The following is a 24,153-nucleotide window of genomic DNA, read 5'->3' as shown; positions in this document are numbered from 1 at the left end:
ACAGCATAGATTAAAAAAAAAAAATCTATTATAGCCCATTATGCTCTGGAATGTGTCCTGGTGCACATCAGGGTGGAGAACGCTGGTCACTCCCTGTATCTGCTGCAGTAAAGGAGACCTATGGAATTGATGGAAATGTGCTTGATTCAAGATAGAGAGGGGGAAATAATGAGAGAACGTGTTTTTTCTTTTTTTCCTTCCCTCTGGTTTTATTTATCTTTACAATTGAAAAGACTGAGCTGCAGAAGGTGGCTGGAAAATAAAACACAAAAGGAGAGGTCCCTTGCTGTTCTTTGAGTACAGGCTTGAAATCGATGCGGATAATGCACTCGGAAGGACCGTCTCATTTACTGCTTTTCAGTAAATTGCTGGGTTGTGCTTCCCAGCGCCAACGTGATAGTCACATTTGCACCAATAAATATATATATATATATTTAAAGGTGCAGTTTCTTGCAAACAAAGCTTGCAAGGCTTAACCTGCTCCTCCACAAGCTTTTTGAATGTGTGTATAGCACCGAAATGCCCAGGTTTCCTGCTATTGCTCCGGGTGATCCAGGGTGTTTCTCACCTCTCCACAGCTCCTTGCAGAGATGCTACAAACTCTGCTCACATGTGACACCCTCCCGTGGTGCAGGGCAAAGCCTGAGGACCAGCAGTGGTCCCTTGTAGCCACCGCTCACCCTTTGTCCTCAGCATCCTCCTTTTGCACCCCTGAAAATCGGTGATAATTTCAGTGCTTCTGGGTTAGGCCCAGGGTCCTGTTATCCTCATTAAAAGTATAAACTAACTCATAGTTCAAAACAGGTTTGCTGCAGACTGCACCTCTGGGGCTTGATACTAGAGTAGGTGTTTAGCTTTTCTAAGAATAATATATATTTTTTTAAACTGGAGGCAGACCTATTCATGTATGCTTTGAGAGAATAGCTTTTATGGATAAATATGGTCTTTATTAATATTTGTTTTTGTTAATTCATTAATGTTAGTAAAGTGCTTTGAAGATGAAAGCAGAGTACACAATAAATATGAAGATTATTTCAACTATTTAGTGGTCCTGCCATTCAAGCTCCATCGCCTTTCATCCCAGAATCTCAAAGCACTTTCCAAATGCTGATTAACTTTCTTTCAGGAGCCCAGGGAAATACCTGTTGTTATCCCCATTTCATAAAGGAGTCATTTTAAGTGCGTTTTACTCCATGCTGGGTCAAAATCAGGGAAGGAGGCGGGAGTCTCCTTGGGAATGATCCAAAAATTCCTGGCTCCCCTGCTCTTGCTGCCAGACAGCATTCCCGCATGGGGAGTGTGCCGGCGCTCGGCTTCCCTGTGTCAGGTGCTTTGCTTGGTCGCTCCCAAAACAAAAATAGACAACAACAAGCCCGGCACACCCGAACGGGCGAGGAAACCCAGCTCTTCCCAAGAGGAATTATCCCGGTTGCTAGTGCTGTGGAGCAGGAAGGGTGAATTTGGCTTGTGGCCCCGTGAAGGACGGGGCTGGGGTCCCATCCGTCACCTCGGCGCAAGGTCAGCGTGGTGGGACGCTGCGATCCACAAGTTTGAGCTGTCCATTAGGAATGTGGCCGTTGCAGTGATGGCCGGTGGGAAAGGGGCTGCTAACAGGAACAAAAATGCCACGTGTTTGGGGCTTTATTAATTCAAATGGCTTTATTCCTTCCAAAGGCTTTATTCCCTCAAAGGAGGGCCGGGCCAGGCTGCGCTGGGTGCCTGTTCTGCAGCTCCTCTCCTTTGGAAACGCTCTTCCCAAGCCTTGGATGCAGCTCGGAGACGTCCGGGGCAGGGAGACTCCTGCGAGCCATGAGCCAGTGCACAGCTCCGAAATAGCAGTATTGACTGGTGGAAAAACAACAACATACATATAATTTTCAGGTAATTACTAGAGTATAATTAGCTCTGTTGTTTTCATATGAGCCATCTGAAATCAGCCCTGCTTGCTACTGTAACTCGGCTTTATTTACAGCGTTCCCAGGGGTAAAGTGATTCTTTAAAAACAGGGGTTATGTTAAAAATGAAGAGTGAGTTTCCCGTAGCAGACACCAGCTCTGAGCAATAGGCAGAGCTTCACTGCTGGCTTTTTATCCAGTGTTACAGCCACCTCTGCTCTGAATCATTTGGGACAACACGGCACCGAAATCCCGGGAATGGGAGGCGCGATGCCCGCTCTGCTCCGATATATGCTGCATTACTCACGTGTGTGGTCCTTAATGGAAGCAGCAACATGGAAAAGTTGCTGAGGGACAGGGAAGAGGAAAGAGATTCCAACTGCAAGAGGACTCTGCACCTTCTTCTAGATCACTGCATAGGACTAACACCTCAAGGAAAATCTGCACAAAATAGGGCCATGTGAAAATGGCAGCATTTTCCGCCCACCACGTGAGCACAGAGGGATGGGGAATATGAGACCTTCATATAACGTCACATCAGGGACTCGTGCCGAACCACAGTTCTGCAAAATGTAGTATCTTGATTTTATTTTATTGCTCTGCCGTAGAAGGAATTTATTCAGTATCTACAGAAGGCAGCAAGCATTATACCTTTTCCTGCTATGTAAAATCACTCATTAATCAAGATGAGTTTGCCGCATACAAAACTTGCTTCTGTTGCTGTTTTAAGTCCATATGACTTCATTAAAAACCCACCTCACTTCCCTGAAGATGGTTTGAAGATAGAGGTGACTTTGTGTAGTTTTCTGTCCCTGTGTTTCCATTGTCCTTGGCCCATTTCAAGCTTCTGAACCATTCGGCGCTCGAGGTGTCACTTGGTTTTGAAACAGCGCCTCGGACTTCACATCTCACTAGGAATCGGCTACGGCCTATTGCAGTTGCTTTGCTTTTTCTGCTTGATCTGCATCTACATTTTATGAAAATGGGTGCTAATGATAAAAAAAATCACAATTACGACTCAGTGAAATGGAATTTTGTTGACAAAAATCTGGATTCAGCTCAGCCAAAGGAAATGGTTTTACAAGTGTAGATGAATATCTCAGGAATGGCTATTTCTTCTCGGTGAAAGAAAAAAAAAACTATTCTAGCCTCGATTAACAAAAGAAGAACGTGACAATTCAAATAAAAGTGCAGAGAAAAATGAACAAAGGCACATACAGAACTAAAACCATTCAACAGTGGCAGCTTTGCTGCGATAAAAGTTATCTAGAAGCTGTAAGAGCAGCAGGATGCTACCTGGTACCAGCTAGCGCTATCTCTACGCAACCCACATTGGTTTGGTAAAGAAAGCAGCCCCAATTCCACATCAAATCGATCAGGTGCAAAGCAGCTTTGCCTTACTGCTGTCATTAGGTATCAAATTAAGGCCATATGAACATGCTCTGCACAAAATACTTCTCATTTGAACACAGATAAACCAACCACTTCCATTTTCTTGCCCCTGAGCTCCATAAAGGTACAAAACCTAAAGGAATGGGACAAAGCGATGGCTGGGAGCAGCCGAGAACAGGATGAGCGCGGAGGTCCCTGGGGGGCCAGATGCAGGGACCTCAGTGTGCCTGTCCTCACTGTCAAACTGGGTCTCACCTTGACACAACTGATGCTTCCTTTGACACAATCCAAATGTAAAAGAGCTCAGTTATGAAGGAGAGGCCTTAAGAACATCGGAGCAACATGAGCAAGCGCATGTCGTGCGTTGACATTAGGGTGGAAAAGGCTAAGCAAATAGTTCTGAAGAATGGGCTAATTGTTGTTCCCGTTACTATTGTCTTGCAGCTGCAACTCTTTGTCTAGCAGCAGAGCACACAGGGAGCCGGGCTCCACTTGGAATGTGTTATTCCAAGCAAGAAATACAACATACAGGTCCTTCAAATAGCAGCGAGTACAACTAACACTTTAAAAGAGTTATCGAAATGGCTGTAGGGAAGGAAAGGGTTTGCACGGTGAGACAGGCAGGTTTCGAGGGCTTGGTGTTACAAACTGCACCCAAATGTGTTCAGGAATAAAAGAAGTTGGTGTCTGGGAACAGAGAACCCAGGAACTACGTGAATGTAACACTGCATATGTGATTAAAGATTATAGTAAGTCATTTACATGTACTTTCCAGTTTGCAATAACGTGGTTATACCAAGAGATGTGAGGATGTAAAAGAGGCGGCATTAACAATATAGCCCAGTATTTCTTCCCAATTTAGAGTTTTATTTCATAAACTCACTTGCGGTAAATTTTAATAACACAAGCAACAAAAACGCAATAAATATTCCTTCTCTAAATATGTAGCAGGCTTTGTTCCGGGCCCAGTCTGAGAGATGATGGTAATATAATATAACGTTGCACTTGAAAGTGAATTTAGGGGGAGTTGTATGTACTAGCCTGGCTTCAGTGGTATTCTACATTATTAAGCTTACTATAAATCATATTGAGCAATTACACGTATATTGCCTATAAAGAATTGAATGGGCTTAGTTTATCTAACATACCGGCTGCTCCATTTTCTTCCTATGCATCCAAACAGTTTTCACTAAAACGTTCCAGGAAAAGCTATTTCAAAACATCTAAATGTTTTGTATGCCTCCAATAAGCTCAAGAATAGAGATGTTTTTAACAGCTTGATTTTTTTTTTCCTAACAGGAAATGGATTCATTGAGAGAGAATGAGATTTTTAAATAACTTTATATTTATCCTCAGGACCAAAAGTGCCCTGCCCCCTGCTTGCTTTTGAGCAGAGAGTAACTTTGGACTACTAGAAAAAGAGGAGAAAGTCTTAAAACTAATGAAAACAACATGTCAGTGTGAAAACTGCATATCTGGGCTAAAAAATGTTATTGTGTCTGAACACAGTTTTCAGAAAATGAGTTACGTGACACGATAGCTTTTTTGGATGGTTACAAAATAGGAAAATGGAAGAAATCAGGGTGGAAGGTAGATTCTGGAAGTCATTTATTTTATTGCAATCTGGCAAAAAAGGAGAAATGAACCCTAGAAAACTGGGAATTGAAAATATCATAAACTTCAACGTTTGAGGAAAATCCCTAATCTTTATTTTTATTTCTCTTTCCCTTCCTCCTGCTCCTCCACAAAACGTTATAATACAAACAAACAAAAAAAAAGATCGAATTTTTAGCTCAGAAAAACCCCAGAGAAGGCAACACCTGGAAGGCTGTTTCTGAGGTGCTCTCTCCTGCTCCGTTTAGAGGCCCATCGCGCTACCGGAGGGCCGTGTCTTTCCGAAATGAAGGGAGAGGTCTGACAAAGAAGTCTCAGTGTTGCTATCATGGACAGAACTGCAGCAGAGCTGGAGCAGCTGAGAGCAGCTTTGAAAATTACTGTGTGTTGACAAAGTCTTTTCTTGCCAATGAAACCATCATCTAAGCCTGAGGAGCAGACAGGAGCAAAATTTAATTACATGTAAATATTTGTCTAAAAATAGATGCTCGGATTGTTTTTCACATTAAGTTCCTGCTTCATTCTTAAGTATATATTGCATTAAAAAAGGAAGGGACTATCAGAAGTCCGGAATGAAAAACAGAGGGCCTGTATTAGCTTTGTCTGCAAAAGTACACATAGCCAAAAAAAAATGTCAAATCTGAACACACTGGTGCTAGCAGGGATTTGTTATGTTAATGGTTCAGCTGCATGTCTTCTTACAAAGGGTTGTGCTTTAATTTGACACTGTATAATAACGAAAAATTTTCATTGTCTAGGATAAAGTCTCTGCTGCAATTTATTTTTTGCCATTGCTACAATAGTCCTGAAAGGTTTGCAAAGTTCTTGGTTTATTAACTCATATTAGTAAAGCAGCAACATAAGATTACTTTTATCACGAGCTCAACCTTTAATATATTTACAGTATCGGGGGAGAAGCATTTTGAGCTGAATATTCTGTACCCTTTGACTAAATTTGCTCCCTTATTTTAGTGTATTTGAAGACAATTTCAGCCTGCTTTTTATTTAAAGCAAGTTTTGCAAGGGGATGCTGTGGTTTATGGCCGTGTGTCAGGTTTGATAGTGTTATGTCATGATTTAGCAAAGCACTTAAACACATGTCCACATCCCACTGAGTTTGGAGGGAAGCGAAGAAGCAAAAAAACCCTCTGCGCTGTGCAGCAAGCTGTTTTCAGGGGGAAAAAAAAAAGAGGCATTGAAATAAAATATATGCATTAATCTGATTTTAGATCTTTTTGTCCAGTACTTAAAATTGATAGAAACAAACTAATAGATTGTATTATATCACGGCTATTAAACATTTTCTCATTGAAAATAAAGTATTCTAAAGTGGGCTGGTTCAGACCACCGAAATAGATGAGCTAATTATGGCACATGTGGGTGGACTGAGTAGTCATCTGACTTTTTTTTTTTAGACATCTTGCCTACAGCCTCGCCTCCCTCCTCACCCAGTGTTTTAGGCACAGTGATAACTCTTCATTACACGCAGTATTAAGCCGGAGTGCCTTAATATTACTTATCGGTCTTTTCTAATTGTTCCTCATTTTCTGAGCGCTCGATTTGATACGCAGAGGCTGAGCGCTCAGAACTGTCACAGGAATCAATGAGAACAGTGGATCCGCGGCATCTCTGCAATGGAAACGGGATGTTTCCAGGACCTGGAGAAGAAGCGGGGGAACAGAGAGGACTTGAAAAGCACACCTGGGTTTTTCTGTCAATTTGGCCTGAAAATAGATAATTTTTTTTGAATGAAACCCTGTTGGGAAAGAGAAACAGACTGTTTGGTTCACTCAGAAAACAAGACCTCATACATATTCCTACCAATAACGGGGCTGGCAGCAAAAAGCTGCTTCCTGGAAAGATATTAGATGGTGCCGTCACATTTTTCTCTCAATGGAAACTATCTAATTCTAAATTGTGGCAAACTCTTCAGGTCACATGGGAGGCATAAATTGTAATTCAGTAATAATAATGAGCGGTAATCTCTTTACCGCCGATTCCCTGTGTGGCCTCAAGCACGCTTTCTTTAATTGGGAGAGTGGGGATATTAATGATATTTTATCTTGCAGTGCAGCTAATGCAGGCGCTTTACAAACATTTCTGCAAGTGCCATGATGGATGAATTCCATAGAAAGGTCATGGAGAAAAAAAAGACAATTTTTTTATCTCTCTTTAAAGGATGTACTATACTCACCTTCCTTAATGGAAAAGTGGAAGAGGTGCCACGGAAATCTGTAATTATACAATAATTCACAGGTACAAGGAGGCTGAATCAAGATAAGGTGCATGACTTAAACACTAATGTTTAAGTTGACTGACATTGCTGAAGGATGATTCACCTTGTTTAAATTAAGTAGATCAGATGTCCCCGCATCTTGGTAGGATGGGGAGAAACTTATAAGTAGAATAGACACTGTTCTTTAACCAAGGACAACCTGGAGCTGCTCATTAAAATCTTTTTTTTTTTTTTTTCCCACACATTGCAAACTTGGCAAAGAGAACCTGGGATCCATGTGTATCCTCCTTAAGTGAACTGTCTTTATTAGAATACTAAAATTTATGCTCATAGTTCAAGAAGCCTCCAGCCCAGGTGAAGACCCTTCCCCTGAGCATGCCTAATAGTGGACATATGAAGTGAGCAATATTATAATTCTATGTAAATTACCAACCAACCAGCGTAAGATGAATGTACTTGGGAAGCTACTGAGTGCATAAATATGGTTTGGAAAGTTGGGACCATGTGCTCCAATTGTGGGATGCCACCAAGCATCCAGATTTCCGCATTCCCGAAATAATCCAGCAAACCTCTCTCCTGTGTGTGTGACTATTGGCTTGTTTCAAATTCACTTTTCAGACAACAACTTCACCACCACATGCTAATCTTATCACCTAGTGTTTTTGGTATGTTTTTTCCTCTCTTCTGCATGATCTGGTCTGCAGTGGGCAATTTGAGGTCTAAGAGCTCCACTCTGGTTCTGCAGGCCCTCAGAACACAGACATGGGGCCGTTTATCTTGCCTTTTGTGCCTGTATATGGGAAGGCAAAAAAAAAGAACACAGGCAAGGTATTTTGTTAATGAATTGAGTTGCCTCTGCAGTTCAGGAATAGTAATTAAAAGGTTATTTCTCCCTTTTTGCGAGGCAGGGAAAGAGGGGTGCAGCCAAAGGCACCCAGTGGGAAGTTCCTAGTGGTTTCAGGGTCCCTCAGCACAGAGCCCACTTAAGCATGAGGAAGCAGGCGATAAATTCGTATTTTAGCCAACTTATGCCCAGAGAAACTGCGCGGCCGCCTCCTCCTCTCGCGTCTAGGGGGCCCCGGAGGGAGCAGGCGGCACCGGGTGGGCGCTGCCGCCGCCGCAGCCGCCGCCTCCCTCCCGCTGCCCGCACGGAGGGAGCCGGGCCGAGCAGGGCGGCGATGCGGGGCGGGCTGGGGCCTCCCGCGCCGCCGGGGAGCCGCGGGGGCCGCCCGGGAGCGGCGCCCAGGGGAGGGACAAGATGGCGCCGCGCCTCAGACGCTGCGCGCGCCGGGCGGGAGGGAGCGGCGGGGGAGGCGGCGCCGCGGCGGGGCTCACTGCGCCTGCGCGCGGGCTCGCAAGATGGCGGACAGTGCGGAACTAAAGGTACAGCGCAGCGCCAATTCCCTCCGCGGCGCCGCGCGGCGGGGCCCGCGCCTTCCTCCCCCCGTTCCTCCTCCCCCTCTACCTCCTCCTCCTCCGCGGCGCCAGCCCCGCGGGCAGCGGGGACGCGGCGCTCCGCCAGCCCCTGCGCGGCGGCGGCGGGGGCAGCGGGACGGGGCGCGGAGCGGAGCGGAGCTGTCCTCCCTCCCCTGCGCTCCGCCGGGCTCGGCTCCCTCCTCTTCCTCCCCGCGGAGCCGCCGCGGGTGGCGGCCGCGCTGTCGCGGCGTCGGGGGCGGCCGCGGTTCCCCTCGGCGCCGGCTGCGCTGGGAGCCGCCGCCGTTACCGGTTCTTTCCCCTCCCCTCTCCGCCGCCCCGGCGAGTTTCCAGCGGGGGGAGCCCGTGGCCGGTCCCGGCCGCGGTGACAGGCGCCGCGGAGCCGCCCCGGCCGGGGCAGCGGGGGAGGGAGGCAGCCCCCGCCGCGGGCCTCCGCCAGGGCGCTGCTGTCAGAGCCCTGTGGAATAAAACACGAAAACAACCCCCAAAACAGCCCTTCGGGCTGCGGGGAGGGAAGTTTTTCCCCCCCTCTCCAGGTGGGCGCTGGTGGCGTTTCGGGAGGAGGAGGGGGCGAAGCTTCAGCCTCGCGGTGCGTCTGGGGGGTGACAGAGCCCAGGCGGTGCCAGGGCGGCCCCGGGGCAGCCCCCTGGACCCCAGAGCAGCCCCCCGGACCCCAGGGCAGCCCCCCGGGCCCTGGGGCAGCCCCCGCTGCCCCTCGCTGCAGCTTGGCCAGGGCCAGGGTGGAAGGTGCCAGCCCGGCCGCGCGCTCCAAACTTTGGGAACTCGGCTGCTGCAGGGTCGGCCCGTCGGCAAGGAAGCGCCGAAAGTGTCCAGCTCCCAAGTGTGTGCAGTATAAAATATGTGAAGCGCGTTTAGGGAAATCCTTTGTCTTTATCTTTTTTTTTTTTTTTTCTTTTTCCCCGTTTTTTCTCTCCCGCGCATCAAGCGTTTTGCATGCTTTCGTTTTGAGATGCTGTCGGGATGCAGAACAGTTCCGGTGTTTTGTGCGTTTTCAAACCCTTCGGGTCTGTGTCTGCCAGGTCAGGACAAACAGTGTTTTAAATCCTCCCCTGCCCCGTGTTTGCGAGGATATCTTGCTTGGGGTATTGTTCAAGCAATATTGCCCCCAAGTCTTTTATTTTTATTTTATTTTATTTTATCATATTATGCTTCCCACAAGCTTTTGCTTGGGATTTGATTCCAGTGCTAAACTCTTCATCTCAGCATAGTAAACGGCCTAGTGTGTTTCGGTAACAGACTCGAGGATTTTTGGATGTGCAGTTGAAAATCAGCGGTGTGTTTATATACGTAAGCAAAACTGACTCATGTGGAGAGAAAGAACTAGGGAATAAAGTTTCTTCCCTCTCCGTGTGTGCTAAGTATGGTGGTCAAAGGACAGCATTAAAAGGTGAGACTTTACTGTTAAAACTGACAACTTATTGATGTTGGGAGCTCCGCAGTGGGAAGTGATCCCGCCCTGGGCTGCGGATCCCCCGGCTCCGTGTGCTCCTCCGTGTCGGAGCTGCCTCTCCTGCCCTTCCCCACAGCTTCGCAGTTAGGGATTAGGGAGAAATATATTTGCGTCCGCTTGTCATCCCGACTGTCTCTTATTGATCTCCTCTTAAACCTGCGTTTCTTTTTTCAGAATCAGTAGAGAGAAATGATGCTTTCCCCCCCGCCTTCTTCTAAGTGCTGTTGTTGCCTTAGGGAGCTGAAGGGAAAATGTCAAAGTGGCTGTTTTCAATTTCCCTTTGCTGCTCGGGGTCGCTCGTGGTACCTGTGAGCCGGGACGGGTGATGGAGCCCCTCTGAAAATGAGGTTTTGTGGGAGCAAGGAGGCTTGGCAATGTAACTTCAGGAACAAAAAATAGTTACTTCTCTAACTGATACCTTGAAACCTTCAATATAGGGGCTTGAATACTCTTTTTTTAAAAAAAAATCTTTCTTTTTTTTCTCTCCAGATCATGTAAAGCAAAAGGGGTATGTGTGTCTGTTGGGAAGAAGGGAGAGAGAAGAGGGAGGGTGAAATTTCTGCCTAAGGTTTTAGCTGTGTCGCACATTGTTTTTTTTTCTAGAAGTAGTACAACTCGATTATTAGGGACAGGGTGAGGCGAGCAATCCTTGGAAAACCAAAGGTTTTATATCGAAGGTGGGTGCAGTGGGTATTTTTAAGTAGGAATACATTCCAAGAAAACATACTTTTACATTCATACTTTTTTTGTTGTTTTTGAAAGTTGAAAGGAGACTTAACTGAGGGAGAATCTGTGACTCAGACACTGCTATTTGAAAAATAAACAGTGAATTCCTTTTATTTTTTTCTTAAGTAAAATCTTTCTACATCTCCTCTGATTAATTAACAAGTGGCATTGATTTCAGAACTAGCGACTTGTAAAAACTAAAATCAAACCAAAGAGCTGCATGGTGGGTAATTTACTTGCTGCCTTTGTAAGAAAAAAGTTTGGCAGAGAACTTTGGCCATGTTATTCTGTGTCTAAAACTTTCTTTTCTTTCTATGCAGAGACCTGCAGGGTTAACAGGGAAGATGGGGTAGGTGATTTGACACAAGTGTGCAGAGTAAGATTAAAATAAATGTGCAGTAAATGTGCAGAGTAAGATTAAGGATTTTGTTTCCCCAAGAAAACTGGTGGTCGCTATTTTTTTTTCCACATCTTGAATCAGAGCTCCTTGTAAGGTGTTTTCTCACTTTGATCGAATTATTTTGCTCTTCTGCCTCATATAGGAGCCTCATATAGGTGCTACTGCGGGGGGGAAATCAGTTCAGGTAAAACATGCTTTGGAGATTCTAGGCTTGTGAGGTTACTGAATTCTTAGGTACTCTCACAATTTTTGATAAATTGAAGTAGGATGTTTTCATTTCTATTGATTAAACAAGGTAACTTAAAACTCTTACTCTATGGATTGCTTCTCTAGCTCTGTAGGCTAAGGCATATGTGAATTTTCCTGATCTTAATTACTATTCCTGTATAATTGCATACAGACTCTAATTTATCTCAAGGTAAGCTATTTAAAGCTCTTCCTAATTGGAAGGAGTATACTTGAGTGATTAAATCTTTCCTTCAATATTTCTTACATCTCTTTAAATTGGTTATTAGATTGTTGTGATCTTTGCCTTCTACTCAAGTCTTCTGGAAATCATTACATAGTTTGCAATAATCAATTCAATTATACATGGATCAAAGAATAAAAAAGAAAAGCTTATGTTCTGGTATTGTCATTCTTGATACTGTCCTAAGAAGCTGGTTTGGAAAGCACATGCTGGGAGATTTTCTGCTTTGTTCTCTCTGCTTTTAAGAAAGTGCCTTTGGGGATTGAAGAGATCCCTGGTGTGTTTCTTGTTAGACACAATTTATACCAAAAAAAAAAAAAAAAAAAAAGTGAAGTAGGAGTTTGAATGAAAATACATAATAGCATTTCCACACAATGATGATGAAAACAAACTATTAAAAATCAGTTGGGAAATGCCCTTTTCCTAAATGGGGGGAAGCTTTTTTTTGGGAGAAGGAGAGGCTTGTAGCACGGCTTTCAGGTGGTGCTGATAATAGTGAGAAGTGGGTCTCTGGTATGGAAATGCAGTTGTGTTAAATTGCATCCTCAATGCTAATGAGCATAAGCCACCTATTTCAGTGTTCAATTAGAATTTTTACTCTTCTGTACTATGAGCTATTTTTACTTAATCCTTTTATAAGTTGCTGCGGTTTCTGTGATTAAAGTCAGCATGATCCATTTTTCATTGTTGTCCAAGTCTATGGATCCCATTATTTTCATGTCTGTAATTTGGCGCATACCAAGATAATAGTATTTTAAACTGTACTTTGGACTATCTTTCTTGGAGCTTTTAGTCTTCAGCACTGGAATTGCAGAGATCAGATGAATAAAATTGGCAGCTGTGCATCACTGTTTAACTGTCGAAGTCCCAATCCATAACACTTTTTTATTGCCAATAAAGAACAGATTGTGTGTTGTGTACACATAAATGTAGTGTCAGCAGAGTTTGAGGATAAACCCTACACAAACATTAGGGACCGTCCTGGGAGTATCTGTAGGTATGTGCAAGTGGAATTCTATTCACGGCCGCTCGTGAGGAGCAAGAAAGATGTAAGAACCAGTTCTTCATATTCTTCCTGAGTTTCCAGCCTATTTCTCTATTGTTACAAGGTTGTTTATAAATGACTGCTAAAAAGCTGAGATGCTAAGAAATGAATAGGTAGATGCTGTATCTTATTTGGGTTTACTCCTTAGGAACACTACCAAAAAAAAAATCACCCTAGAGAGGAGAGATATTCAGGACTGCTTGGCCATTGATTAAAAATGGCTCTGGATCAGATATGTAAAAGAAATGGTTAAAAATGTCCCTTGAAACAGGCTGTAGGCATTTCAGATATCTTCAGGTCCTGAGATTATTTATAACATTGGAGTTGTTCAGCGTGCTTTGTGCTCTGACCTGCATTCATACAGAGCACAGAGATAAGTGCAAACTTGTCACTAATGTGGTGTGCTTGGCATGGGGGGTTCAGTTGCAGTACCCTCTTCTTGTGGAACTCAACATCTTTTTTTTTTTCTCTCTGTAGTGCCATTATAGTGAAAAACAAAATAGAACTTCCAGGCACTTGAGGCTGAAGTGCTCCCTGTAATTGTGCTGAGATACCCCCAGCCCTCTCCTCTCCTCTGAGTGCTGTTCTCGGTGTTTCTCTTAAGCATCTCTTGTAATCTCTGTTGATTGCAGTGATGCTTATGAGGGAATCCATGGCTAACACAAGGTTAATCAACTGCTGAACTCCGCTGGCATTTGGCTCATGGTCTGTGCTGAAAATACTGGATTTGGGGTAATCGTACCTTTCTTAAAGGCGTTATTTTATGGGGTGTCGATATTGCTCAGCCTCCTAGAGGATTTGTGACTCGGGTCCGGACATGAACGGGGTCTCTTGCTGCTTTCCTTTGACCTTGCAGAGTGCACTTGGCCCCCTGGCTCCTTGAGGAGAGAATTCTGCCTACAGACATTAAGTTGTCTCAGAAACATCTCTCTACTTTTCATGCTATGCTTCCAGTTTAGAAACCTTTAGAACTTTTACTTCAAGTAAAGATGTTACAGGTGCTTCCCCTCTAATGGAAAACTCTAGTTTACTGCCCTCAATAAAAGTCTTGGGAAAGTCACGAGTTCAGTGGCGAATGTAAACATGTTTTATTTTTGTCAAGAAGCTGTCAATACGTACTTTGTGTGCCTTTTGCAGGCCTGATGCTGCAGCTAATGCTGTCCTCTGTAAACAGGAATTTCTCTTCTGGTTAACACAAAAATATGCCTCAAGAATCGCACAGAAATGTTGCTCCTGTTCCTGAGGGGCGAAGTGGGAAAATGAGTTTTTCAGGTGATACAAGTTTGAGCAGCTGAATTTCGAAGTCCCCTTAATCAGTTTTTTTTTCCACTGGTGTGACTGACCTGTCAGGGCTACCTGTTGCTATCCCAGCTCCTTGTGGACCAGTAAGTACTGGGAATGCTGGTTTGTTTGCTTTAAATAAAGATGATTTTTTTTAATGCAGAAATTGTACCGTAGGTGGAATCTGTTCATGAAAATAAATGCTTTTTTAAAAGCAGAGCCTCTTCCTAGTTGAGGTACTGGGAAGTGAGGAGAACCAGGCTTCTTCCATGGCTTACGAGAGTGCGTTTACTTCCATAATTTTACTCAATGCTGTCTATAAAAGCCCGCTTTTAACACCTACACTAATTGCTGTAGAACTTGACTAATTCAGAGTAAATCAACACTGTAGCTTTGGGGCTACAACAAAGCGGAAGATGTTAAATATTTGAAAAAGAAACTATATGGAGTTGAGGGTGCATGGGAGGGAACACGTAAAGCCTTGAAGCTCAGATCTTCCAAGTTGTCAGTGGGAATGAGAATCAAACTAGAGTGTAGGTAACGCGATCTTGTTCCTGGTGTGCTGTGCTGAAGACCTTGCTCCTGTTTCTCTTCCTATTCTTTTGCCAACATTCCTGTATCGGAGGCAGTTTTATTGGTCCAGGACTTTCTCAGCAATCTGCTTGTTCTGCTGCTTGGGATGACTGTAATGTGCTGCCCTGTCTGCTGGTGTGTCCTGTCTCCTGAGGGATCCTGGAGGGATCCTGGAGCGCTCCGTCAACAAGCACGAAGTTCAAGACCTGGGCAGAGGAAAAGCCCAGTCAGCTCTGAGCTCTGTCCTGGTTATTCAGGTTTTTTTTTCCTTTTTTTTTTTTTTTTTTTTTTTTTCCTGTCTGATCTTGAAAACCTCCAAGAAGGGAGGCTGTACAACCCAGTGAGAGGTATGATAAAATGCTGAGCTCAGCCTAACTCCTGCCCCTTTGCAATACTGCCCTCACTTTCTAGAGATGCATCTTTTGTGGCCACAGCTTTTTCTCAGTGTGCAGATACACATCATAGATGTTTCCAGAAGCCCACATTGGGTGGGAATTGAGTCATCATCTTTGGGCAGAGCTGAGCCTAGAGGACTCATTTTCTAAGCTATTAGGCTAGGCCTATAGGCTAGGAGAGGAAAGGAATTCTCTTCTAAGCGATTACCGAGTGCAAAATTCCATAATGCTCTAGCTATGCCAGAGCTGCTCACCAAGGGTTGCATTTGGAGCAGGTCTGCCAGGAGGCACATGCTGAGGCAGCGGCCTCACCGTGTCCTAGAACTCACTTCTAGCAGCTCTGGGGCCGCTTCTCCTTGTATCTGCCACGTGGAGCTGCAGAGATGGGGGGCAGTTTGAAATTGGGTGTGCTGGGTGCACCGAGCTTCATCGAGGCTCTTCTGAGCGCGTTTGCTTGATGGCGTTGCTCTGCTCTTAAGGAGGCTCACAAAGGGGATCAGGTTTTGGGAGCTGAGCCAAAAGACAGAGTATAGCAAAAGAATTTATCCCTATTTGCCTCTGGGATTGAAAGCAGCTACATGTATCTTTTCAAATAAGTGATAGTCTGAGTTTTACCCCAACTTTCCAGTGCTGTTTCGGTCCATGAGCACGTTTGTGGTGTGAGTAGCTGGGTTCCTGCAGCCTTGGTCTTGGGCACGTGACCCCGGATAACTTCCTCCGGAGAAGGAATCGCATCCCGGCCTGCTTGCTCTGTAAGTAGATTAATTTCACTTCCAGCCACATGAAGACGCTTCGTGTTCTTTAAGGTGGGACAGTCACTTGAGAATCGTTCAGAGCTGCAATTTCTTGCTTACTCCGTTTATAATCTCCTGCACCATGTTCTTCCTGCCTTCTTTGGTGGAATCTGGACTAGACAAGGCCACTTTGTTCAGCTTTGGAACAGAAGATCTAATTAGTTAGCATGCAAAATAGAACGTAGGATGGAAACGGAAGTAGCAAACCTAGTTTTGCTTGGCAGTTAAGTATGGGTGCAACTCTTGTGCTCTCTCTCTTGCTTTTCTTTTTTTTTTTTTAATATAGATAAACAGAGATCAAATCCAGTAAGGCAATACTCTTATTATCTGAGACACGAGAGTGTGTTGTAGAAAATTGTGTGGATGAGAATGTTTTCAAATAGATTCATTCCTAATACTGTTTCTTGAGGCTCCCTTGACAAAATGATCTCACTTTTGTGCAGATGTTGTATCTTGTTTCCCTGGTGCGAAATAAGAATCTGCAAAACAGCCCCAGTATTTGGGTAGATTTTCAGCGTATCAGAAAGAGAGCAGACAGCTCTGCTCAAGCTATTGAAGTTACTAGTGCACCTGTAAGTATATTGCTCCAAATTCAGAACAGCAGAAACTTCAGCAGTGATGCAGAAACAAAACTGTTCTGTTCTTAGCACCCATGTTGACTTAGCAGCATCTCATCAGTGAATCTGCTGAGGCCGCTTGATGGCAGGACTTCAAATTTTTAAAATCTAATATCAGAAGTGCTGTCAGTTTGAATTATAAGTATTTTAGATAATATTTTTCCAAAGGGTGCACACCCATTTTTTTCATTTGGGTTTTAATTTTCACTTTCACTGCTTTGTTGATAAAATTTGACACGCTCAGTTGAGAAGCAGTGCTTTTATTAGCGCTCTTGAGAAAATCACCGGGCTTGAGGAAATGGCAAAAAAAAATAAACAATGTGTATTATAAAGTGAAGCTTAAGAATACGAGAGCAGCTATACTGGTCCAGGCCAAGAGTACATTGGCCCAGTTCTGTCTCCAACAGCTCCTAGAAGTGAGTGCACAGGGAAGAGTAAAAACAAGCATGAAAAACACGGTGGCCTCCTTGTGACACCCTCCCAGCCTCCAGCTATTTTCAGCTCAGTCCCTTGAAAGGTCCCCAGAACCTGATAGGGGCTACTAGCCAGACAAGCCATAATGAATCCCTGTGCCAAGCACTTGTCCAGGGTCCGCTTGATCCTCTGTGAACTTCTTTTGTTCACCGTGTTTTCCTAGGGATTTCTGTTTTCTGATGTTTGCTGCATGAAGAGCCTCCTCATTTTGTTTTGAACCTGGCTGACACCTACCAGCATCATATGATGATCGCTGCATTTTTGTGAGAAGAAACAGTGATCTCTATCTGCTCTCTTTACACTGTTCATAGTTTTATATATTGCTGTTTTATCCTTCCCAAATTCTCGATTTTCTAGGCAGAGGAGTCCTAGCCATTGCCATTGTTTAACAGGGAAGTTGTGCTGTATTTCTGGCATCCTTCTGTGAACCTCTCTCTCATGCATCTTTCTGTTTAAGATGATCCAAATCACCCGTTCTTCCAGATCTGTGTGAACCAGAGATTATTTATACAGCATATAACAATTTCTCATTTGTTTTCTGATCCTTTTCCCTTAATTTCTGATGCTAGTTTATATGTTTTACTGCTACTGAGGTGATGTTTTCATGCATCTATTTATCCTCGGCCACGAGCTCGCTCTGCGGTGGTGAAGGTCATCCTAGAGCCCATCGTTTTGTATGTGGAGCCAGGTCTGCCTTTCCCCATGGGCATCACTTTACACTTACATATATCAAATTGCTTTGTCACTCAGCGTAATGAGGTCTGTCTGCAATTCTTCAGTCTGTCCTCATCCTTAAAACCTTGCCATATTGTCAGCAAACTTTGTCACCCTGCTGCTTGCATCCTTCTTGAGGTCATTAACGGATAGGTAAAAAGCTGCCTGTGTTGGCACAGGTCCCGCAGAACCCAACCGTGACCTTCCTCTGCTGCTTGGTGTTTTGGCAGTTCAGACAGATTGATAAGAAGAGAACTTTAACTGAGCAGCAAGTTAAGGGTATCTGGACTTTTTTTTTTAATGTTTATTAATCTTTTCAGAATAATCGTTTTGCTTGTACAGCCTGGACTTCATAGTTTCTCCAACCTGTGCTATTCTGTAGTTTTTAAACGTACTTAGAGCTCTGAGGTGGAGCCAAGCTGTTTTCAGGGAAAGCAGTCATGTACTGAGGCTCGTTTCCTAGGTTCAGTTGACTAGAAAAGATTTTTTTGTGTGCGGTTTTTCTTTCTCTCTCTTTTTCTTAATGTGCCCCTGTGTTTCAGAGTATGTTCACATTGCTTAGTAAAGGTGATTAACTGCACTGGCTTCTTTGCTCCTTGGGCCTGTGCATGGTTGGTGTATGTATACACGACGTGTATATGTATTGATGAGTATGTGGAACACACCGAGAGACACCAGCGAGGGGGATACTTGACTTCTGAAATGCTGGACTGAAACCCAGGAAACGAATCCCCTCATTGCAAGAGCCTTTAGTGCTGTTGTCTGCACGTGTAAAAAGGGACAGGCGGAAGATAAACCCACAAACATGCGAGAGTCATTCGGGTGACATTACTGGGTGACAAAAGCCTTGCATGTCCCTCTTCAGAGCGAGATTTGGGAGGGCAGTTAATGAGGTGGGACAATAGTTTGGTCAGTAGAGATGAAAAGGAGCAGGGATTGAAACAGCGTCTTCCCTTCTGCCCTCCGAGTGGGATGGGAATCCGGAGGGCCGTTTCCTTTCCGTAGTGCAAGGAAACTAGGGGAGCGTGTGTGAGCGTTGCTTACTTTGCTGCAGAAACATTTCACGCTCGCTGCTTTTTCACTTGGTCAACGTTTCCATAGAAAGCTGTGACTTTTTCTATCTAAGTTTTTTTAGGCAACTCTTTCGATTCTAGTTGTTCTTGTGACTAAAGCCAAGTTAAATGCAGTATCTTTTTTGCGGTTTACTTGCAATGGTTTTAATATTTTTTGAATCATAGGTGTGGCTGCAACTTGGCCTGTAAAATCTAGATTCCATCAAGCGATTTGTTTCCATGCAAGGCAGGGGTTCTAGGGTGAGTGCATTAATTAAATTCAGATTTATTTGGATTATAAGCTAAATGCAGTGCTGGAAGTGTGGGCTTGCAGGGGAAGGGGACGGGGTGCCAGGCTGAGGGGACTGGGAAATTCAATGTGCCTCTTCCCACAGAGGCAGCTTCCCTGGAGTGTGTCGTGACTTTAAAGGAATTTTTTCTGTAGGCCTGGCCTATGCTCTACACAAGCCCGGGAAATATAGCCCAGGGGATGTATTATTAGCTTTCTACCACATGGTTGAATGTTTTGTCCTGGGATTAAGCGTTGCTAACCTGGGGGTTCCTAAGCACTGAGCGCTTGTCTCTTGGGCCTGCAGGTGACCCAAGGCGGTTAGTTTTGGTGGCACCGGCAGCCCTGGGAAGGGTGGCCTAAATTCTGAGGGTGGGAGTGGGAGCTGGGGAACTGTTTTGTCCTGACTCTGGGCCTCGCATAATGGGCACCTTCTGTGGCTGCTTCTGCTGGCCCGTGTCATTTGAGACCCTTGTCTTTATCCTCCTTTGAATACCGAAGAAAAGCAGGAAGGTCGGCTTCCTCTCCTATTATTCCATCATCATCTTTTGTTTTTACATAGTGGGAAGCAGAAACCAATCATTGTGGGCGATATGAAAAACTTAGCTTCCTGCCTTCTCTTTCTTTGTCCCCGTGCTGCTTTTTAGATGTCTTTCCCAGGATGTGCATTCAGTGCTTGGCACTGCTGCCGCCCGCTGCTCCCTTTTCCAGGCTGCGCTGATACTTGGAATGAAATCAGTGTGATTCTTAGCGATCTTGGTTCTGGTGTCCTGAATAGCAGCCAAAGGAGTCATCAATGTCTCATTAACTTGCCTGACCTGGGATCCTGAGACCTTCTCAGTGGGAACTGGATTGAGTAGCAACACAGGGAGATTTGGAGAGAGGAGACAGGCTCCCGACTGCAAGTGTTCCCACCTGATACTGACCGTGAGATCTGAGAATGCGGATTTTGTACCCAGCTGCTGACTCCTCTTCTGTATTAATAAATGCATTTTGGTCCTCTAAAATCAGTCTAGCTCAAGATCTGATGTGAATGTGAATTCTATGTCATATCGTTGCGTGTGATGAGTAATTCCATTTTTATTGTGTCTGTTCAGTTAGGAATAAATCAGGTTTTGTTGTACGTTAATCTGTATAAACAGAGGTCATAGCTATAATTAGGGCTCCCCACTGTGCGCGCTCTGACAGACGATAAGCTCTTCAAAGTCTGAAAAATCAACTACTCTTGAGTTATTAGAAGGCCACATGTGGTTCAAGCGTAGCTTTCTTGCTGGTGCTGTGCTGTTAATGTGTCTTCCTTGCATTGCACATACCTTGTTGAGGGATAAAACGAGTTGGGATGGATGAGCGGGATTTGGCTCGGGAGCTTTCCCATCTAGTGGCGTTTGTAACCCAAGGTGCGTATAGGTGTGGGTTGTCATGTGCTCCCGAGGAACGGTTCCCGGATTTATGCCCACATCTGCACCTCTGCCCAGGTTTCGGAGGTTTGCAGTTTGTGTTTTGATTCTGTTTTCTGTTTTTGTTTTTTTAAACTTTCTGGAACAGCCAAAGGATGAGATATACGTATTGCTCTTGGTTCTGGATTCCCATCTTCGGCTCCTCCTTCAGTTCTGAAAAACACTCTGTTTTTCAGCCTACTGGTTATCTGCAGATCTGTTTATTTGACTGTAGCTGCACGAAGAGCTGCCTGTAGTGATGCCTGAGGTTTTTCTCCTGAACTGATGTATTGGCAGCATAGTAAAACACATTAGAAATTCAGCTTTTCTCCGTGTCTTGCTGCTTTGTGTTTAGTAACTTGAAATTTCACATGCAGTTACCTCCTAACCTGTTGAAGTTCATGGGCTAGTCGTGTAAACAGGGGAATGCTGTTTCTTGGACTTGCTTTTAGTTGGAACTCGTTCATGTGCAGATGTTTCTATAAAATACCAAAGGATAATAATTCCAACTCTAATACGGTTGAAGAAAGTTTCAGATAGGCAAGTTCTTTCTCTAAGTGTAATAAAAAGTATTACTGCTCTCCAAATCTTGTCTCCTGCATCCTCAGGTTGTCATGGTCGCTACGTTATTGATAGGTGAAACATGGAAAGCAGAGGAATGATTCCTAGCCGCTCCTCTCTTAGGATTCACATTCCTAGGAGGGATTCCTAACTGGTGATGCTTAAACAAGAAAATATTTAATCGCTAAAGAGCAGATAAAAGGCTGTTTGGCTGGCTCTGGTCTCCAGCAAATATCCAGGTCTGTGTTTTTGTTTCTAGGAAGGGTTAGGGCTAACCAAGCAGAACGAAAAGAACTTGGACCATCTCCCCTGCTTCATTAAAAATGGCTTTGTTTCAAAAATTAGTAGAGGAAAGGCAAGAGAATGGGTGTCGTGCTGAAAGAAGAGGAAGACTTGAATGGACAAAACGCTTGCTGGTCTCCTTACTTAGAAAGACTTATGGAAAAGTGTATTAAAGGAATGTTTCTAGAGCTTTGAGTGCTTGAAATCATTATTTATCCCAAGAACAGAGGGAAACTTGATGCTAATTGGTGCTATAAGAGGGCTGATGCGTGTGACTTGAGGCTTACCTTGATTTCACGCCGTGTTATGCGGAACCGGAGAGGTGACATTTCATTTGTGTGGTGCATCCTACCTGATGCTCCGAGGGGCAGTAACGCAAAGGAAAAATTCTTGGTATTGTTCAAACTTCTAGTTCGTTTTGAAGGGTTTCTGCTTTATGACCATTTTAAGAGAACGCTGTGCTTTGGCTTCCTTATGCACGTTTAAGAGAATCTGGGGTTCGTAATGGAAACGTTCTAAAAGAAAGAAGTTATAAGCAAGTGACTGGCCTTTTAAAAAGGGCTATAGGGATGTCAGTATGACTGCTTAATGGAAAACTGTTCTTCAGCTTATTGACACAGTGGGAACTTTTGTCTCCATCAAGTATTTCTGCCATAACAATTAAGGCTAATTGTTAGTAGTAATAAATTATTATTCTCAGTGGATAAGCATTAGAAGGGAACAGGGTGTTTGGCCAGTGTATTTCATAAGTATTTCTTGTCAGCAGATTTATTTCATTTGGGTTGCATTTCTGGCTTGGAAAAGGGAAATCTTTTAACAGTAAATTATTGAGCTTTTCCCATACCTGATGTTTTGCCCAAATCTCTTAATCTTTCAGTCCATCTCCCTTCCTCCCTCCTTTCCTCTCCCCACTTTCCTCCCTTGTTGTTGTAGGTGTTTTTTTTAACTATTGTTTCAGCCCTTTCTATAGGCTTGTGGTTAGAGATAAAAGTGCCAGATGTCATCATCGTGTTGCATCTCGTGAGCCGGTGCAGGTGACACGTGAAGTGGTACCCTCTGCAAAGGCTCTTGCCTTTTTGTTTCTTATTTTCTTTTTTTTTTTCTTTTTCCCCAAGAGAATTGCAAACAAATATTTCACTTTTTTTCTGGTTTTCCTGCTCTTGAGGCATTAATGCAGCAATTGGTTACTTTTGAGAGACAGAGAATTAATCATACACTGCCTTAAACCTGCTGTTCGGTACTTTACAAATCAGGATTTGGATTTAACGTGAATTTAATAGTTAAAACATTTTTAGATAGTAGTGGTAGTCAATGATGATGCAGTCTGTCTCCTGTTCTTCCTAAGAAAATAGGACAAACAAGGAAAGAAAAAAGTCTGCATGTATTCTAAAATACTTTGATCTTCTTGTATAATTTTGTATCCTAAAGTGTTATCTCATTTGAAGCTAAGCAAATAGCAAAACTCTGTTTATTTGCGAAGGGCAGATATGTAAACACTTCAGTGCTTGACGAGAACCTGTGGAATGTGGAGAACAGATCCCTTTGCAGCGCCCTGATGTGCAGGAGGAGAAAGGTGGGAGGGGGTGGGCTTGGCGTGTGTGCTTTTATTTTTTATTTCTTATTATTTCTGAAGAGGACAAGCATTAATATTATGGCAACACACACATATATATATGTATTAATCAAATGCTGCCTAAGTTGGCCTAGAAATATGAAGAAATAATGTCTGTTGACATAGTGGGGATTTAACTTACTGTTACGGGCAACCATCAGAACTGATTGTAGGAATAATCTTTGAATTGCCTGCTGTGGAGAGGTTCTTTAAGCCTTCTCTTTGTCCTTGTTGTGCTACGGGTGCATTCATTGAATTCCAGGTGCGTTCTTGTCCAGCTTCCCTTTAAATTCGGCTTTTGCAAGTTGCTTTGCTTCACTGAGATACTTCAGATATTCAGAGAGTGGCTGGAGCTTAATTCTCCAGTCTGCTGCTGAAAAAATATGGCTAAAAGGACTATTTGCAAGTCCCAAATCAGTCAAAACATTTATGTAATCGTTGTTTTTGTGTTTTAGTTGCATGTGAAGGCATATCCATTTTTTCTTTTTGTAAAACCTAACATCACCTGGGGGGAAAAAAATTCGTGTTTGTCATCCTGTGTGGCTTCCCAAAGCAGAGATGTCTTAGTTTTGTTTTATTTTTTAAAAAATTTTTGTAGTAAGGGGAAGTCTTACGGACTAATACCGTAACTTATGCAGCATTCAGTATTTTGCTCTGTTGATGTAGACTTTCAGTATTCTGCATTAGAGAGATTACAATAAAGCACAGTGTATTTAGAGGGCTCTTTGCACAGCTGTTGGTGCTTGCCTGGGCTGCAGGAATCAAGCTTTCTGTCAGCTAGCTGAAAGGCTTAGTTAAGGATAAGAAGATTCTTAATAAAAAGTAAATTTGCGTGGCAATGACCCTCTCCCAAATAGCTGAAAATAATTGTCTTCGTTATTAGCTGTTTGTCTTTACAGAGGCACATTGTTTTGTGTCCAGAGATCGTCTAAATTAGTATTTTTGCAATTACTTTTCATGGAAATTATGCTAGCGGATAGCTGTGCAAAAATGATTCCCATCTGCATAACTAAATACACGAGGGGCAATTAAGTCTGAGCATGGCTAAAAAAAATTGGAGTCACCTAAAGGAGTAAAATAAAGATAATAACTAGTGTGTCAGCAGCCTTGTTTAATACCAAAAGCAATAATATAGTTCACCTAGTGAATAAAATCTCTTGAGAACCATGAAACTTTTGTTACAGATTAAGATAAAATGTGACTTACGTTAAATCAAGCCCAATTCAGGGCTCGCTGAAGTCTCCGGCAGAGCCTGCAGCCGAGCTGGGCACGTGGGGCCGGGAATGCAGGGCACGGGGAGGGCTGCTACCTCGCTGCTCTGGACTGTGAGAAAAGGGGAAAAAAGAGGAAAAAAAGGCAGCAAAAAAGGAAGGAAAGAGGTTGGTAATTGA

The 24,153-nt window shown here is 43.8% G+C and overlaps 1 protein-coding gene across 2 annotated transcripts in view; it reads left to right on the top strand.

The window, feature by feature from the left end:
- Positions 1 to 8,456: 8,456 nt before the first annotated feature.
- PIAS1 (protein inhibitor of activated STAT 1) overlaps positions 8,457 to 24,153 on the top strand; it is a 50,914-nt gene continuing 35,217 nt past the window's right edge. The window contains exon 1 of one of the 2 annotated variants that reach the window (XM_088533817.1): positions 8,457 to 8,520. In XM_088533817.1, the coding sequence (XP_088389943.1) occupies positions 8,497 to 8,520 (24 nt within the window). In that variant the 5' untranslated portion in view covers positions 8,457 to 8,496. The remainder of the gene's footprint in view (positions 8,521 to 24,153) is intronic. The other variant, XM_088533882.1, reaches the window with a different exon arrangement.

Source organism: Tinamus guttatus, unplaced genomic scaffold (assembly GCF_059628265.1).
Source record: "Tinamus guttatus ecotype Peru unplaced genomic scaffold, ASM5962826v1 Tinamus_guttatus_pri_ptg000004l, whole genome shotgun sequence".
In the NCBI taxonomy this organism is placed as follows: Eukaryota; Metazoa; Chordata; class Aves; order Tinamiformes; family Tinamidae; genus Tinamus; species Tinamus guttatus.
The sequence above is the reverse complement of the archived record's forward strand: the minus strand, read 5'-3'. Positions and strand labels throughout refer to the sequence as shown.